This window comes from Heterocephalus glaber, unplaced genomic scaffold (assembly GCF_053883595.1).
Source record: "Heterocephalus glaber isolate CG9 unplaced genomic scaffold, H.glaber_assembly_v1.0 deba00001719, whole genome shotgun sequence".
NCBI classification, from domain to species: Eukaryota; Metazoa; Chordata; class Mammalia; order Rodentia; family Bathyergidae; genus Heterocephalus; species Heterocephalus glaber.
This window is the reverse complement of record NW_028258432.1, coordinates 5,568,182-5,584,649: the sequence shown is the minus strand read 5'-3', so window position 1 is coordinate 5,584,649 and position 16,468 is coordinate 5,568,182. Positions and strand designations below refer to the sequence as shown.

The 16,468-nt window shown below is 44.1% G+C and overlaps 1 protein-coding gene across 7 annotated transcripts in view; it reads left to right on the top strand.

Moving 5' to 3' along the window:
* Spata13 (spermatogenesis associated 13) overlaps window positions 1–16,468 on the top strand; it is a 142,849-nt gene that overhangs the window by 58,723 nt on the left and 67,658 nt on the right. For 6 of the 7 annotated variants that reach the window (XM_021236347.2, XM_087199466.1, XM_004854835.4 and 3 more), the window contains one exon: window positions 11,036–12,736. In XM_021236347.2, coding sequence (XP_021092006.2) covers window positions 11,192–12,736 — 1,545 coding nt within the window. In that variant the 5' untranslated portion in view covers window positions 11,036–11,191. Of the gene's footprint in view, window positions 1–8,824; window positions 8,881–11,035; window positions 12,737–16,468 lie in introns of all 7 variants that reach the window. The other variant, XM_087199465.1, reaches the window with a different exon arrangement.

Genomic DNA, 16,468 nt, shown 5'->3' with positions numbered 1-16,468 from the left:
AAGCATCTCCAAAATATGGTGAAAGGTCTTTCTCTTACTGGAAAGAGGACAAAACTCTGCTAGCCGTCTTTTTCCAGTTCTGCTACTAACCATTTACGCTTCTGTGTCAGACATCAGGTTCATCTTTTCTTAGAATTATGATTTATTTACTTTGTTATATTACTAATGAACAACTATTAAATAATAGTAATCCTATTGCCATTAGTGACGGGGTTTTTTACACTATTAATTAAGCTGGATTCTGGAGATAATATGAGCATCTTATAGGAAAATATGTTTTGAAATCAAACTTTTGGGATGTCTAATGTTACATCTCACAGTCAGACAGGCTTGGGATGTGGCTCAGTGGTAGAACACTTGCCTTGTGTGGTTGAGGCTTTTGGTTTGATCTCTAGCACTGCAAACAATGAAAACCCTACTGAGATCTCACCATCAGGGTTAAAAGAGTCCTAAGGCATGTATTATCTGTATTCATTGAGAAAAGTTAGAGCCAAATTTAAAATGAAATAATGACATTTTATGTATACTGGTTTCCCAAGTATCTTTTTTCTTTTTGTTTTGAGATACAGTCTCTTTATTTAATGCAGGCTGGCCTTGAACTCACCGTGTGGCCCAGGCTAGCCTCAAACTCTGTGACGTCCTGCCTCAGCCTCCCAAGTGCTGGGATTACAGGTGTGCACCACCACACCTGGCTGGATTCCTGGGTATTTTTTAGAAAAATGAGTTGCATCCTTTCATGTCCACATTGAGATTTCCTTTTGCTAGTACCTTCCTGTGCCTAACTACACATCATTCTATCTGGCCATGACCTTTGAACTGGCAGGATGACCATAAAGGGGAGGTGCTTCCAATTATGAATCACAAAGTAGATAAATGTTAAGGCAGAGATTTGTCCATGTGGGTACATTTTCTGCACCACTGTGGGTCACTTGGGATATGTTCTTTTTGCCTAAGACTAGATTACATTGACTTTATTTTTTTTTGTTTGGTTGGGGTTTTTTTGTTTTTTGGGTTATTTTTTTTTTTTTTTGGTACCAGGGATCAAACTCGGGTCCTTGCGCTTTGTTATTATTTTTTTTAATAGTACATGTTTGCAGTACATAATGAAAACATTCATCATGAGGAGTTATAAACCATACTTCCCCTTTCCCTTGCTTCCTTTCACTCATATCCCTGGATCCCCTTCTCATCTGCAAAAGGTCACCTCACTATTTCCTATCAACACCAGATATGTTTGTTAACTTTCCAACAGAATATTTCACTCATTTTTGATCTAGAATTTTGTGTGAGAGAGAGAGGTAGTGATGCTGAGGATTAAACCCAGGGTCTTTGCACTCAGCTACATCCAAGACCCTTTAAAAATTTTTTTTGACAGATCTTGTTAAATTGCTAAGTTGCCGAAGTTTGAGCTCAAATTTGAGATACTACTGCCACCATGCCCAGCTTTATCTAGACATTTGGATCTAGAATTCTGTTTATATTTAATGAATGACCTGTAGCTATCAACTTTACACTTCACCAAGAAAGACATCACACCTTGAGGATAATAATAAATACTTCAATGAAAACATTCTCTTTTGATTTAGCAAAATATAAATAGGCCAGAATACCATTTAATGTGTAAAATAATAAATATTTTATAACACTAAGTGAACATATTCTCTGCTCAGTTATATGAAGCCTCATCAAGGAGAATTTCTGTTAACCCAAAATACACGTATAAGGGCATGTTCTGTGCACTGTAGGCTGTTTAGCAGCAAAAGACATCCTCTTTACAATGCATTTGCTTCTCCTAACAACCTCATCAAATATTCTGAGAGGAATTTTAGGATTCTATTGAGAAATCTAATGTGGTCACATCACACCACATCCAGGGTGTGATGTGACCAAGCCAGGGAAGAGCAAACCAAAGCTAAGTCAAAGGCAGTGAAGCCAAACCTGGGATTGCACGCCTCAGCTGATGCTTCCTGCTTCACCCACAGCACTGTCTCTGCCTGTCCCTGGCCTCACCCAGATGGGTGCTGCCCTGGCCTTGTCTGGTCATCACCTGCTTCTTGACATCTGCCCTCCCAACAGCAAATGCATTTCTTTCTTCCCGGCCTAAAGACTCTCATACTTAAAACATATTTCAGTCTTTATTGTTATTAGATTTTGTTTTGTTTGGTTTTTTAGTTAATTGATGCCTAAACTAAGCTGGTTTTGAATTTTTCACAAAGAACTCCAGTATAACACAGACAGTCTCCCACTTACTATTTTTCAACTTCACTATGATGCAAAAGTGTTATACACTTATCAGAAACCATACATGGAATTTTGAATTTGGATCTTTCTCTGGGCTAGTAATATGTGGTGTGATCCTCTTGTCGTGCTGGAGCAGCGACCACAGCTCCCAGGCAGGGTTCACAACTGACCGTTCCCAGCATACTATGCTGCTGAGCTGTGAAGGTCTATAAATTAAGTGGCTTCCGTGCCTTTTCTGCTCATAGTATTACCAGCTCACAATGAGTTTAATGGGCCATAACCTCATTCTAAATCTAGGAGCATTTGTACTTGTTTTCATTTAGGACCACCAAGCATCTTAACATATTTACATGACTGAGCTCTGTGTAAAAGCGCTGTGTTGGTGGGATGTGCTGCCAGAGTACACCTGAATCAGGTACCAGCCCCTGGCCTGTCTCATACATATGCATCAGGAACTTCTGAGCTTGTGAAGAGTGGCCCATCATATCAAGGGAAAGTTGAGGATCATGTTGGCTGTGTGTCTCTTGACAGGCAGTCGGAGGGCTGGGTGAGGTCCCCAGATTAACAATAATAATTAAGAAGGAAACCAGGAATAATGTGAAAGGCATGGGAAGCACACCTCACGGTGTGTTAGGAGGTGGTGAGATTCCAAGAGATGACCTTGTCCAGCAGCTGGTCTCTCCCACTTACTGCCCTATAATTAGGCTCCAAATGGCAGAGCAGATCACGGCTGTCCCCACTGGGGGCCGTTTCCATGTCTTAGTCTGTTTTCTGCTGCTATAATAGAACACCCCAGGCTGGGTATTCTAAACAGTAGAGGTTTATTCACCTCACGCTTCTGCAGCTTGGGAAGTCTGAGACTGAGGGATCAGGGAGGGTCTCTGCGCTGTCATGCTTGGTGGGGGACATCACATGGCCAGGGGCAGGGAGAGCAAGAGGGTGCAGAACCGATACAATAATGACATTAATCCGTTTGTGAAGGCGGAGCCCTGTGGCCTAATCACTCCTTGATACAATGGCAGTTAAGCTTCACAGTGAGTTTTGGAGGGGACATTCACATCTAGCAATCGAATAACTGGTATCATTGATCCCATTCCAGAGGGGTCTTTGCATGTCTAGCACCAGGAAGTATGCGTGTTCTCCTAGCCGGTACCCTGAATCCACCCAGCCAGTCATCAGGGAGCTGATCAGGTGACCAATGGAGACTTCCTGGGTCAAAGAATGTTGAGGCTCCCAGGAAGCCACTGAGGACCCCTTGAGTTGCTGATGAGCCCTGTTTTGCAGGACAATTCCCATTAGAGAGAGGAATGGGTGCTGGCATTGTGTGACATTTTTCTTCCCTATAAATTTCCCTTCCTGATTAAAGTGATTAAAATGAATAATTGATAATTTGAAATATTAAAAGGTCCAAAGGTGTAGGGGTGGTGGGAGGGGAAGGGGAAAGGAAAGAGGAAAGGAAAAATTATGAGAAAAGAAAAAAAATGGAAATGAAATCTCTGTAAATAAGGAAGGGTGGAGGAGATGAAAGGCGCACAGGGAATGGGGAAAAAATAAGAACCAAGATGCATCGTGTACAGGTGCAAGCCCCCAGTGATAAGTGCAAACGAATTGTATACCTAAAATGTACCAATAAAAGAATTTTTTTAAAAAAGTAAATTTCCCTTCCTAAGATTCCAGTCCATTGGCAGGTTGTCCTTGTAGTTGGTGTTCATTTGCTCTTCTGAGTCACAAGAAAAGTGTGAGAATGTGGCTTCTCCATGAGGCCAGAAGCTTTTCTTATGTTTGAGCACTGACTGTATCCCCGAGGACAGGCAGGGATAAGAGCCTCTACCTCTAACAAAGTGGCCACAGATCCGCTCCTACCAGACCGGGCCACGTGTCCCACAGACAGAGATGTGAGCTGCCCAGGGACAGTAGCTGCTCACCGCTGGCTTTGTTCATTGGTGGCGTCATCGCACAGTGTTGTCAAATGATTTCTAAATGAGGATGTCTGTGCCAGGAGGTGAGAAGAGCTCACAGGGAAACAATACCCTACTGTCACTTCAGTTAGAGGAAGACAGTTTAGGCAGTAGAAAGCACCTCAGCAACTGCTTTAATGTGTAAGACTAATTTGAGAATCTGAGATGCCTGATTGAGCAGAGATGGGCCAGGACCTTTTCTGGACTTGTGTCCTTAGTAAGGCGGAATGAACGGCTGCTGTAACATTCCTTAAATTATGACCTCACTGGCCCTTGGTTGGAAACTGAGTTGCCTAGAACACTCTTTGCCTAAAAACACACTGAATGAAAAGAACAAAAACAAAAAATTCAACTGAGAAAATGTACAGACGATACAGCACAAATACATGCTTTGTAAGCAGTTATTAGGGATTGCGAGTATAGCTGAGCAGTACAGTGGTTGCATAGCATGTTCAAGGCCTAACTTCAGTCCTTAGCAACACACACACACACACACACACACACATTAGTATATCTAGTTAAATGCTGGATATAGAAGCCTTGCTGTCCTTCTGAGAGGGTGTCTGTGTTGACTGCACACCCCAGATTCTGGCCAGTCTGCCTCCAGCAAGCAGTCATTGTTTTTGCTCCAGTGACCTTCAAGATTAGGGCCACCCATCTGAAAAACTTTCATTCCTCTGAATGGTGAATGTGGAGGAGGTACAGTCTCCAAGGTGCCATCAGTGTTGGTGTACTAGTTGCAGCCATTAGTCCTGGCTATGAATTTTGGTGGTTACCACTGCAATGTTATTTACCACCAGGCAGGAAAAGGACAGAGGGTGAGCTGCAGGAAGTCAAGACAAAGCCACGTTCAGAGCTACTATTGGCAGCCTTCCAAGGTTCTTTGAGCTCTGAAGGTGGATGTGAGAGTGGAGGTGAGAGGCTGTGACTTACCTGACCATGGGGGATAATGCCCGGGATGGACACAGAGATTGAGTGCATCTCATGCTACACCTGCCTGACCTCCAAATTCAGAGACAGAAAGTATATTTTTGTCTTCTGTCTAAAGCTTACCTTTGCAAATCCTCATTTTCTCCACCTCATCACTCCATGGGATCGGCAAAGTAAACAAACATCCATCCCCATCAGGGAAACACCATTTTCCCCACAGGAATGCGGTTTAGCCCCGTAACCCAGATAAGGCAAGCCAAGACAATTACACACTTGTATGAAATTGACACCTTTCCCTTAGATGTGATTATTCAGTCTTACCCACACATTTATGTTTTTATATACTTGTAATTTATAAACATTTAATTTAAATACTTAAATGAAGCCAGAGCTCCTGGCTCCTTGGAAGCATCCTCCCCCATCCTTACACAGAAGTGATGCTGAGGGTATCAGAACCATGAGTGAGGGGGTTTTCTTCCTTCCCTTCACTGCAATGTTTATACAGGGCTGAGAAGGAGGAAGACTAGCCTTAGAGTGTATAGAAAATTACTTCATCTCTAGAATTAGGACTTCAGATGCATTCTCCTATAGAAATGTTAAAAGCTGTGGTTAAATTAAATGATAGCTATATTATATACAGGGAGAAAAGAGAAGAAATAGCCTTGCTCCCTCCCTCGCATCATTTCCTAACCCTGCTTCCCACTGATGACATTTGGCCAGAAGCCATTTGTCAGGGAAGCCTGAGAGTTGTGGAGCCAGAGAAAAAACAATGGCTGGAGAAAGAACCTGAGAACAGAGAAGGAAATAGGCAGAGACACAAGAGTGTGAAAAAGGATCGTGGTAAATGATCCTGCACAGCTGAAGTGAAGGTGTCCTGTATAGGCTGAAGGAGTCCCACATCTCTGAAATCCAAAGGCAGCCAGTGGCACTGGATTCAGTGATACATCCATTTGCCGATTGGGAAGGACCCTGGCAGCAGACAAGAATGACTGAAGGTGAGCCCCAGCGTGAGACAGGAGAGCGGTCAGGAGGCCAGGGCAGGTGGCCCGGTGAAGCTGCCACAGACCTATGATAAAGTAGTGGTGGTCTCACACTGCACAGAGATTAGTGAGACAATATGAAGATGAGTCTTAGATTTAAGTGAGCAGAGATCCACAGGGGAGGGAAGTGCCAGTAGGTGGCAGTGCTGGGGCTGGAACCTCATCACTGATTATGCTTTCACTAATAGCTGTGCAGAGCTCCTCCTACCTTATCCCCAGGGGACATTTCAAGACCCTGGTAAACCTCAAATAGTACTGCACCCTAAATAATACAATGGTTTATTTTTATACCTACACCTAATAAACTTTCACTTTTTTATGTAAAGAGAGAACTTCACAGCTTTTCTCTGATGTTTCTGAATTGCCAGCATCACTGATTTTATGCTTTGGGGCCATTATGAAGTAAAATAAGGGTTATTTGAACACACAAGCACTGTGATACCATGGCATCAATCTAATAATCAAGACTGCTACTAAGTGACTACATGGCAGGTAGCATATACAGCATGAACACACTGGATAATGGGAAGATTCACATCCTGGGCAGGACAGAGCAGGATAGCATGAGATTTCATCATGCTTCCCAGAACAATATATGATATGAATCCTATGAATTGTTTATTTCTGGAATATTCCACTTTATACTTTTAGATCATACTTGTCTAAGCATAACTGAAAACATAGGAAGTAAAACTGGGGGGATTAGTGTAATAGTAGATCACTGTCTCACTGGTGTCCAGGGTCCTAATCTCTACAAATAGGGGTTAGATGTTCCCTGTGGTAATCTGCTCTAGGGCTATGATTCAGGAATCCACACTTTCACTGCTTTATTTAGCATTCCACATGTCACTGTTTTCTTTCAGTGTCACATTTTCTATAGTTTATATCAACACATTATAGAAATCTTCCTGCGTATATATAAACCTAGTATATGTTCCTAAATTTTAAGATTTAATTTAAATTTTTTGTTCAGAGTTGTTTTTAGAAAAATTTCATTACGAGGAAGAAACATTCTACAGTATTCTAAAGTTCATATACTCCAGAATGCAATTGTAGACAATTGGATTTCACAATATTCCCATCCAAAATTCTTGTATTTCTGTTCATCAGTATCTCTGGCAAAGCTCCCACGATTTGTAAGACTTTATATAAAACCACTAATTGAGTTGCAACCCTTATTAGTTAACAGAGGTCAAAGTATTAGTTCTAAATAATGCAACTTGGTATGTTACTTAGAAATTCCAGGAAAAGCTTTTTTTTTTTTTCCATGATTTTGAGTTTCATTCTGAGCAGTACACAACAATCACATTGTTCAGCTTCTGAACAAAATGGTTAAGTCACTAGCTTTTTAAAAAGCATGTTGCTCTAATTAGAAACTCAGGCTTTTTGGATGTATTTTACAGAATCTGAATCTTTACTCAAACTTAAGTAAGTTTTAAATAAATACTTATTAGTGTTATAAAAATTTGAGCATCTTCAATCCAGAAAAAATATAATGGTACGTAATGTCTTGTTTCCTTGCTATAGCTCTACATCTGTAGATGCAATTGGATACAGGCAAAGCTAGGCATAGTAGCACATGCCTGTAATCCCAGCACTTGGGAGGTTGAGACAGGAGGACCACCATGAGTTTGAGGACAGCCTGGACTACATAGTGAGTTCAAGGCCAGTCTGAACTACATAAGACCCTGTCTCAAAAAAAAATTTTTTAAAGCCCAAACATAAACGGGATATAAGCAGGATAACTGACAGAATATCACACAGAGATAAGTAATCATAGTTCTTATGTACAGTTTTGTTCTGAGAGCAGCCTTATAAAACTAGTATTATTGTATGCTTTGGTTATACAGTTTAATGAGATGCCTGAAGCTGTGTAGAAGTACAGAATAAGGCATCTTATTCATTCCAGGGGTTTCAGGAAGGAATTTCCAGAGATGATGCTTACCATTGGTCTCAAAAAATGATTAGGTATTAGATTAGGGGTATGTAGACTTTTCTAAGGCCATTTCCCCATCCTTCCAATGACTAGTCATTTATTTGTTAAGGACTTTTCCAGCTTTAGCCCTGACAGTTCCCATGTTCTCGAAAGCTAATTTCTGCCTCAGCCAGACAGCTGGTCATCCTAATTTACTGTCTGCCAATCATAACTTGTGTTCTTGACTGCTCTGTTCCTTTGCTTGTGTCAGTTGCTTATCACTATCTTGAGTTCACTGTGAGACCTGTACTGATCTTGCACACAGCAGACTTACAGATTGATTAGTTGGTTGATAGGGACATAAATGTTGATACCTCTTATTTTAGAGGTGATACTGAAGGACAGATTACTGAAATGATTTCCTGATCATGTGACAGTATTAAGTTTAGAATTTAGGTCTAGCTCTAGGTCACCTATGGATCATACTTAAACTACTAACAAATATACTTTCTAGCATGCCTTGAGGCGAAATGGTCAGCTTAACAGAGGTGCCTTTGTTGGTTATAAAAGTTCTCCTACTGCCCTCTAGTAAAATTGTCCAGCTGAGTTACAAGGCAAGATCATGCCTTCTTCCCTCGTGTTTCCAGTGTAAGTCAAAATAAGACTATTACCACTTAATACTCAGTCAGTTCCTATAAGCTGGATTTCAATATTTGATTAAATTTTCTGGTTTATTTCAGAACTCTGAGACCCTTGAACCACCACAGACTCTCCCCGAGTCAGAGAGTGAAAACAGGTGATGATTCGGTGTCGAGCTTATTTTGGAACTGGTTACAGGTTTCACGTCCAGTCTCCCTGTGATGAATCAAGACTTCTTATGTGGCTCTTTTGCATGCAGTCCACAGGTTCTCAAGCTCCCTAATTTCTCCATTAGAATATTAAACTAGAGGGCATGGGATAGCCCATCAGTCTTCTAATTGATGGATTGCCTGACAGTCTAAGTCAGTGTAGCTTCTTGATTGGTCTCAGACGGAGTCAACCCTTCACCCTTTTACCCATGGCTCTGGGCATGACCCAAGGGCCAACAAAGAATTTATCGAGCATATCCACTGTAGGAGCAGATGAGAGATACTTCTCTTTGCCCAAGGTCAAATTCTGCTCTTGAGAAGGGGTAAACTAAATGGAGATTTAACCTGAAGGTCTTTCTACAACTTCTTCTTCCTCCTTCTCTACTGCCCTTCATGTTGCCTTGGAAGAAATGGCCTTGATAGTAATCTTAGGACCGCTGGGATTTGATGTGTTAGGGTCACAAGGTGCTGGAATTGGAGTCAGGTGCTTTGGATACAGATCCCAGCTGTGTTCCAATCTCTGCTCATCAGTTTAATGTAATAGGGAACAGCATAGGCTTTAGAGGGTCAGCTGCAAGACCCCCCAGGCAATGACCTAACCTATCCAAGTGTCCAACTGATTGTCTATAATGTGGAAAGCATTCTGTTGACCTCCTAGGTTTGCATGGGTACCAGGTGCATGATTTTTTTTTTAAAGACGTTAATATAGGGTCCAGACACATAGCAAGCACTAACCAAATACCATTCATTTAGTCGTTAATCACTTCATTGAGAGTGGGAGGATTGTGACATTTAAGCTAGTTCATGAAGGCTGAACAGGTCTTGATCTGATGGGAAAGTTTAAAGGTAGCAGCATTTTCAATTTGAGGAAAAGAGCATGGACACGGGTACATGGGGTTGGGGAGGGAATGGATACAGGTGTGTGTAGGGAAGGGCAAGGGCAGAGGTGGGGGTCATGGACAGGGCATAAAGACAGGTCTGAGAGGGGGAGGAAAGCCCAGACACTGGGTGCAAGGGCAGAAGGGCATGGACACGGGTGTGTAGGGAAGGGAATGGACACGGGTGTGCAGGAGGAAGTCTTGAACATAAGGTGCAAGGGGGTAAGGCACGGACACAGATGTGTACTGGAGGGAACAGCATGGACACAGATGTGTACTGGAGGGAACAGCATGGACACAGATGTGTACTGGAGGGAACAGCATGGACACAGATGTGTACTGGAGGGAACAGCATGGACACAGATGTGTACTGGAGGGAACAGCATGGACACAGATGTGTACTGGAGGGAACAGCATGGACACACGCTTGTCGTTTTCTGTGTATGTGAGAATAGGAAGTAAGTTGCATTATTGGCTTAATTTGAATTCTTGGGTCTGAACTTCTAATCCTCCAGGGCCATCTTAACTTCTCTCTGTTCTCTGGGCTATTATAATCTGTTGAAAAAGCTCCTTGCCAGCTGTTTTCTTCACAAAGCCTGTCCCAAGCTTCCTTGGTGTGGCCTTCCTGCCCCTGTGACCCTGCAGCACTGCGTCACTCTTTTATTCCTGTTTCTTGGTACTTTACAGCCCACTTTAGAAGGGAAGAAGACGAGAGTTCCTGTGTCCTCTGCCCGTGCAGTTGTTTCTATGTAAACCAAACTCCCTTTTTGCTTACTGGCTGTATTGCATTGAACACAGGCTGGCATTTCAGTGTGACACATCTGAAGTAGTCATGGGTTTTTCTGGTATTTGATAATAAAAAATTCTTCCACTTGACATAAAAGAGAGTCTTGAATAGTGGCATTTTTACCCCAGCAGTTTTCCACAACTTACGTACACAAGTTTCAAGAAATTCAAGGATTCACCATCATATTGATGCAGAACCCGTAACTATCTTTTTTCTTTTTTAGGGCTATGTATTTGCCTTCTTACCTTCAATGTATCATGAAATGAATTGATGAAAAGAAAATTGTTAGTTTAAAAATAGTTCTTATGTGATCAGCCTTGTCATGGGGCTTACCTTTGCTTTTTTAAATACTGGCAATTGTTAAAATAATTATCCCCAGATTATGGAGGCTCTTCTGTGGGCAAAACAGCTCAACATCTGCTTTGTTTTCTACTACAGGCAGTGTTCACCTTGGAGCCCAATGCGTGGAACAGGGATGGAAGCCGGGCTGGTGGCCTGGGCGACGAAGCTCTGGAGTGGGGACCTGATGAGGCAGACGTCCACGCAGGTCTGAGCTGCACTGCCCTTTGGCCCCAGGTGCCGTGCTCCCAGAACATGACCACGGCCCAGAACGGCCATGGGCCAGGTACTGCAGCACCCTGTTCTGCCTCTGACCTGAAAGACCCCAAGATGGTGACGTCGGCGGCGTGTCGGAGTGGTGGGTACAGAAGCGACCCCGAAGCCCCAGAGGCCCGGCTCAGCCCTTCCAAGCTCGTGCGCCTCTTCTCCGTGAGCCGCAAGCGGGCCAGCGCCGACGCCGAGAGGCCGCGCTCCGTGGTGCTCATGGGGACGTCCTCCACGTGGAACGCCCTGGCCTCCTTCCGCAAAATGGGATCTTTCAAAAAACTCAAGTCCTCCATCCTTCAAGGGATTCAGAACCGCGAGGCGTCCGAGGCCTCCAAGGAAGACGCATGGGAAGGTGCCCTGGGGACAGTCGTGCCCAACGGTGCGGCGGTGGTGGCGGTGGGCCCTGGCCCGGACCCGGCCGGTGGCGCCCCCCGGACAGGGGACAGTGGCTCCGAGGGCTCTGACGAGGACGCCGACGCTGATGCCTTCCAGAGAAGCACGCACCGCTCCCGCAGCATCCGCAGGGCCTACGGCCTGGGCCGCATCAGCCTGCTGGACCCGGAGAAGCACCTCGCGACGCCGAACCGAGCAGGACCCCTGTCCTCCATCCCACAGGAGCCGGTGCTGGGCGAGGTTCCAGACGCGGAGCCCGCGGGCCAAGGCGTCGCCGGCCGCAGAAGCAGGAGCACGGACAGCCTGGCCTTCAGAAAGAAGGGCTCCGTCAAGCGGAAGTCCACCTCCAACCTGGCCGACCTGCGTGCGGCCTGCGAGAAGCCGGCTCCGCCACCGCCACCCCCGCGGATACTGAGCCACTCCTCGGCCGACTTGGAGAAGCTGGGCGGTGCGGAGCAGAGGGCCAGGCGCTGGAGGAGCCCCCTCGGGGTCAAAGACTTCGACAGGGTCTGGAAGCTCGTGAGCAGCGCGGCAGACGCCACCTGGAAGAGAGAGCGCCCCAAGAGCGAGGCAGCGCCCCCTGGTGGCGGGGCGGGTCCGCGGCTCCGGCAGCGCAGCCGGCTGCACGAGGACTATTCGCACCGAGCGTCCAGCAGCTGTGAGCGTGACAGCAGGCGCCCCGGGCCCCGCATGGACGCGGACACTGCCGTGTACCCTCTGGAGGCCGTGGGCCCCTGGGCCTCAGAAGGGGACTATCCCCGCACCAGCAGACCCCCGAGTCCGACCAGCACAGAAGCACTGAGCAAAGCTTGCGATGACCCCAGCGCTGGTGGCCAGCTGACCTTTGACCCTGGGCCACCCCCCACCCCTCCAAGGCCCGTCACACCCAAGCCCCAGAGTCCCCAGAGCCCAGGGCCAACGAGCACCAAGTGTCCCAGCAGTCTCAGTGCACTTTCCCTGACCTCAGTGCAGAGTGATGGACGGGCAGAAGACCCTGTCCAAAGGGAGCCAGGGCCCGGGTGCCTCCAGGATTCAGCCCAGGACACACGTGGGGAGGACAGCAGCAGTGACAGCAGAGGGGACAGCCACACTCAGCTGAGCCCCAGGGGGGCGGCCAGTCCAGAGGAAAAGAAGGAAGAGGTAAGGGCCCAGGCGGGGTCCCTCTGTGACTTGCTAGTGACCCTGCTGTGGGAGGGTTGCTGGCCCAGTGTGGCCTTCATCCTTCAGCTGCTGTTGTTACTGGTGACCCTGTCATGTCTCAGTTATTACTTGGGGTGGGAGTTGTTTAGCTGCAACTTACCAAATTCAGAAGTAATTCCCATCTTTTGAAGTGAGTTGTTAATGTCTGAAATTCCTTGAGATAACATACAGCACTGAAAAGATAATTGAATATCTACTATGTGCTAGATTCTGAGGGGCTGGTGGATTCCATGCGTCTGTTAGAGGTTCTCCCATTTTCATTTTTGAACCAATTTCTATTACCCATATCTTTTTATTTTAAAATGTTTCTATATCCTTTCCAATAAAGCCCTTATAAATGAAATCATTTGAGTTAAGAGACTACTACAGGTCCTAGATATGTTTTATTTCCTAGGAATGAATTAGAAATGTTCAGTTCTGTGCCTGTCAACCATGAACGATGCCTGTATATTAAAGAGATTTTTATGCTAGTCATTATACTTATTTTTAGTCAATTTTTAAAGCATCTCATGAATTGAATCAGCTAATAACTGCCAAAGCTAGAAGAACAATGTTCTTTTCACATCCCATCAAGCAGCCAGACAGCTTTGCATTACTATATAATTGTCACTTTATAAATGCATTCAATAATATTACCTTACATAGGTGAAAAATGAGGAAATGCATCCATGTGTACATATTGCAAATTATTCTTCACATAACTCACTAGACTATTTTACAGGTGTGAATTGGTACTTGCCATAGAAAATAATCCCCTTCCCACTAGTCACCTGATATGACTTCAGTTTTATCTAACACCTGTATATGAGTGATTGCACTGCTTGTTTTGCAAACTCAGAAACCAGGACAGCCTGTGTTTGACCTTTGCTATCCAGAGAAATCTAGGCAGTAGAACTTTCCAGAAAGACCTAAGAAGTAGAATTTTTGCAGGGTGCTTTTCAAGAGATCAAACCAGTTTAAAGAACTGCTGGTATTTGGGATCCCTGGTGTGGAGATCTGAGGGCCAGTCTGTCTTTTGGAGCTTCCGAATACTGGTCACCATTTGCTCATTTGCATATTTTGAAAACTTCCTGTGACACAGCTGTCAGACAGAACTAGTTACCCACTTTGGGTAAGAGTTCCAGTTCTTCAGGCTCTGGTTTTTCATTGCCCCAAACCTTCACTCAATCCTGGGTATATTCATCAGCTTTGCATCCTTGTAACAAAATACCTGACACAGGCATTATCATGTAAAGAGAGGTTCCTCAGAGTTCTTAGGTATTACATCAGTCTTCCTTTTGCATCTGTAATGGAAATAACAGAAATAGAGAGAAATAGAGGCTGGGGAGATAGCTTAGCGGTAGAGCACTTGCCCAGAGTGCTTGAGGATCCCCAGCACTGGGGGAGGGGGTGATGGTTTTACCCAGTTTGCATTTTATATATTGGGAATCTTTAATGTTACTTGCAGAGAAGTGCTTTTAAAATGTAACCTGAAGCCTTCACTTTAGTTTTGACATTGAGAAACCAATACAAACAAAATGAAACAAAATGCAAAATTCAAGAATGTTGACCTTCACGAGTTAAAGGCAGTTTTTATCTATTTTATACAGTATTACACAAAATTAAACTGTAGCTTTCACTATAATTTCAGTTGCACTGTGTTATTTGTTATTTAGTCCTTTCCAGTATTGTTATACTTACAAGTTTAAATTTAAGCTCTGTTTTTATGGTAGAATGAAAAGATTGAAATCCATATGCACTATGGTATTATTCCTAAATAAATATTATAAGACACTTTGAATAGAAAGAATAATTTTATTTGGAATCATTTACTTATAATATACCACCCTAAAAATGACATCATCTTCAGAAAATTGTAAGCAGTTTAACAAAATTGTGTGTTGCTGCCATGCTACTGGGAAGACTGTTGTGCTACTTTCACTAATAAAGCATGGTCTGCTCCTGCCACCTAGGGGTCAGCTTTGGTCTGAGAACAGTGATCTATTGAACAGGTCCCTGAAATTGTTTCCTGGTTGATACAGTTTGAGAACTGGGTTTTAAATTAGCAGTAGAGTCAGGAGTGGTGGCACACACCTGTAATCCCAATACTCAGGAGGCTGAGGCAGGAGGATTGCTGCAAGTCCGAGGCCATCCAGGACTCCATAGTGAGTTCAAGGACAGCCTGAACTACACAGGGAGACCCTGTCTCAAACAAACAAACAAATATACAAACAAGTAGTAGAGCACTTGCCTAGAATGTACAGGGTCCCGGGTTCCATCCCCAGCACTGAAAAAAAAGAAAACAGTTTGGTGTTTACTTATTGACATTACAGAACTGTCTGTTCCTTAGGAGTTGAGAGTACTATTGCAGGTTTTCCAGAAGGGACCCTGTCTCTCCATGAATGCAGTTAGTGTCCTTTTCCAGGGAGTTTTGGTAAGCTGTAGCCTTTGGAGAAATGATTCTAGTTTGATGGGACTCAGGGTTTGCCATTCAAAAGATACCTAACCTGGCTGGGTGTGGTGGTGCATGCCTGTAATCCCAGCACTTGGGAGGCTGAAGCATGGGATCCCTGCAAGATTGAGGCCAGCCTGGACCACATAGTGAGACCTTGTCTCAAAAAAAGATACCTAACCTGAGCAGGCTAGGGAGACTTGAGCTTCTCTTGGCCTCAGTTTCCCTCAGGTTTGAATGTGGAATACCTGTCTCTGCCTCACAGGGTAATAAGAACCAATAGGATTGTGCTTGTTACACACTTAGCCTAGCATTTTAACACTGGTGCCACTGTGGTTTTCACTCCTTTAGATAATTTGTTCTCCTAGGTTCACCTGATTTCCTTTATTTGTTGTTGTTTGCTTGTTTGTGTTTTTGAGACAGGGTCTTGCTTTTTAATTCAGACTGGCCTCAGACTCACAGAGATTCTTCTGTTTCAGCTTCCCAAGTGCTGGAATTATAGGTGTGTGCACCTGGCTGACCTGACTTATGACAAATGGTGGGTTAAAGACCATTTTTTTTCCAGAACTTAAAAAAATATGTATACATATGCAATGTCCTGTTAGAGTTTTACAAGGGATTGAGATAACCAACATGGTCCCACATGAATTTTTTTAATGTGCAGGAGTGAAGTTCCAGCATATCCTAACACTGATATGTTCATTCAGGAGTGAATACCAAACCAAATTTGTTGAGCATCTACCAAATGGAAGAGACCAGTTAGGAGCAGCTTGATAAGGAATTTGGGTGATATCAACAAGACTGCACAGGAGCTCAGATGTATATAAATCACAGAACTGTGGAGAATGGGATTAATCCCAGAAAAGAGGTAAAGCAAAATACTGTAAGTTTCAGAAGAGCTGCAGTTCTCACCCAGCTGTACCAAGTGGGTACCATTCAGTGAAGGCTTAACAAGGGATCAACAAGTCCATTTCCAAGAAGTGGGATTTCCCGAAGATAGCTACAAAGAAGACAAGGGGGTTTCAGGCAGGTGCAGTAGCTGGGCAGATGCACAAATACAGAGAACAGGAACTAGCACAGTTTGGTTTGATGTAGTGGAATAATCTAAGTTAAGATGATATCTTTAAGTCTAGGTCACAAACACTGGAATTCCAGTGCAAAGAATCTATTTAGTACTTGATAAAAACTGAGGGTCCAAGAACATTTATAAGCAGAGACAAACCAGGTTCAGAACTGTGTTC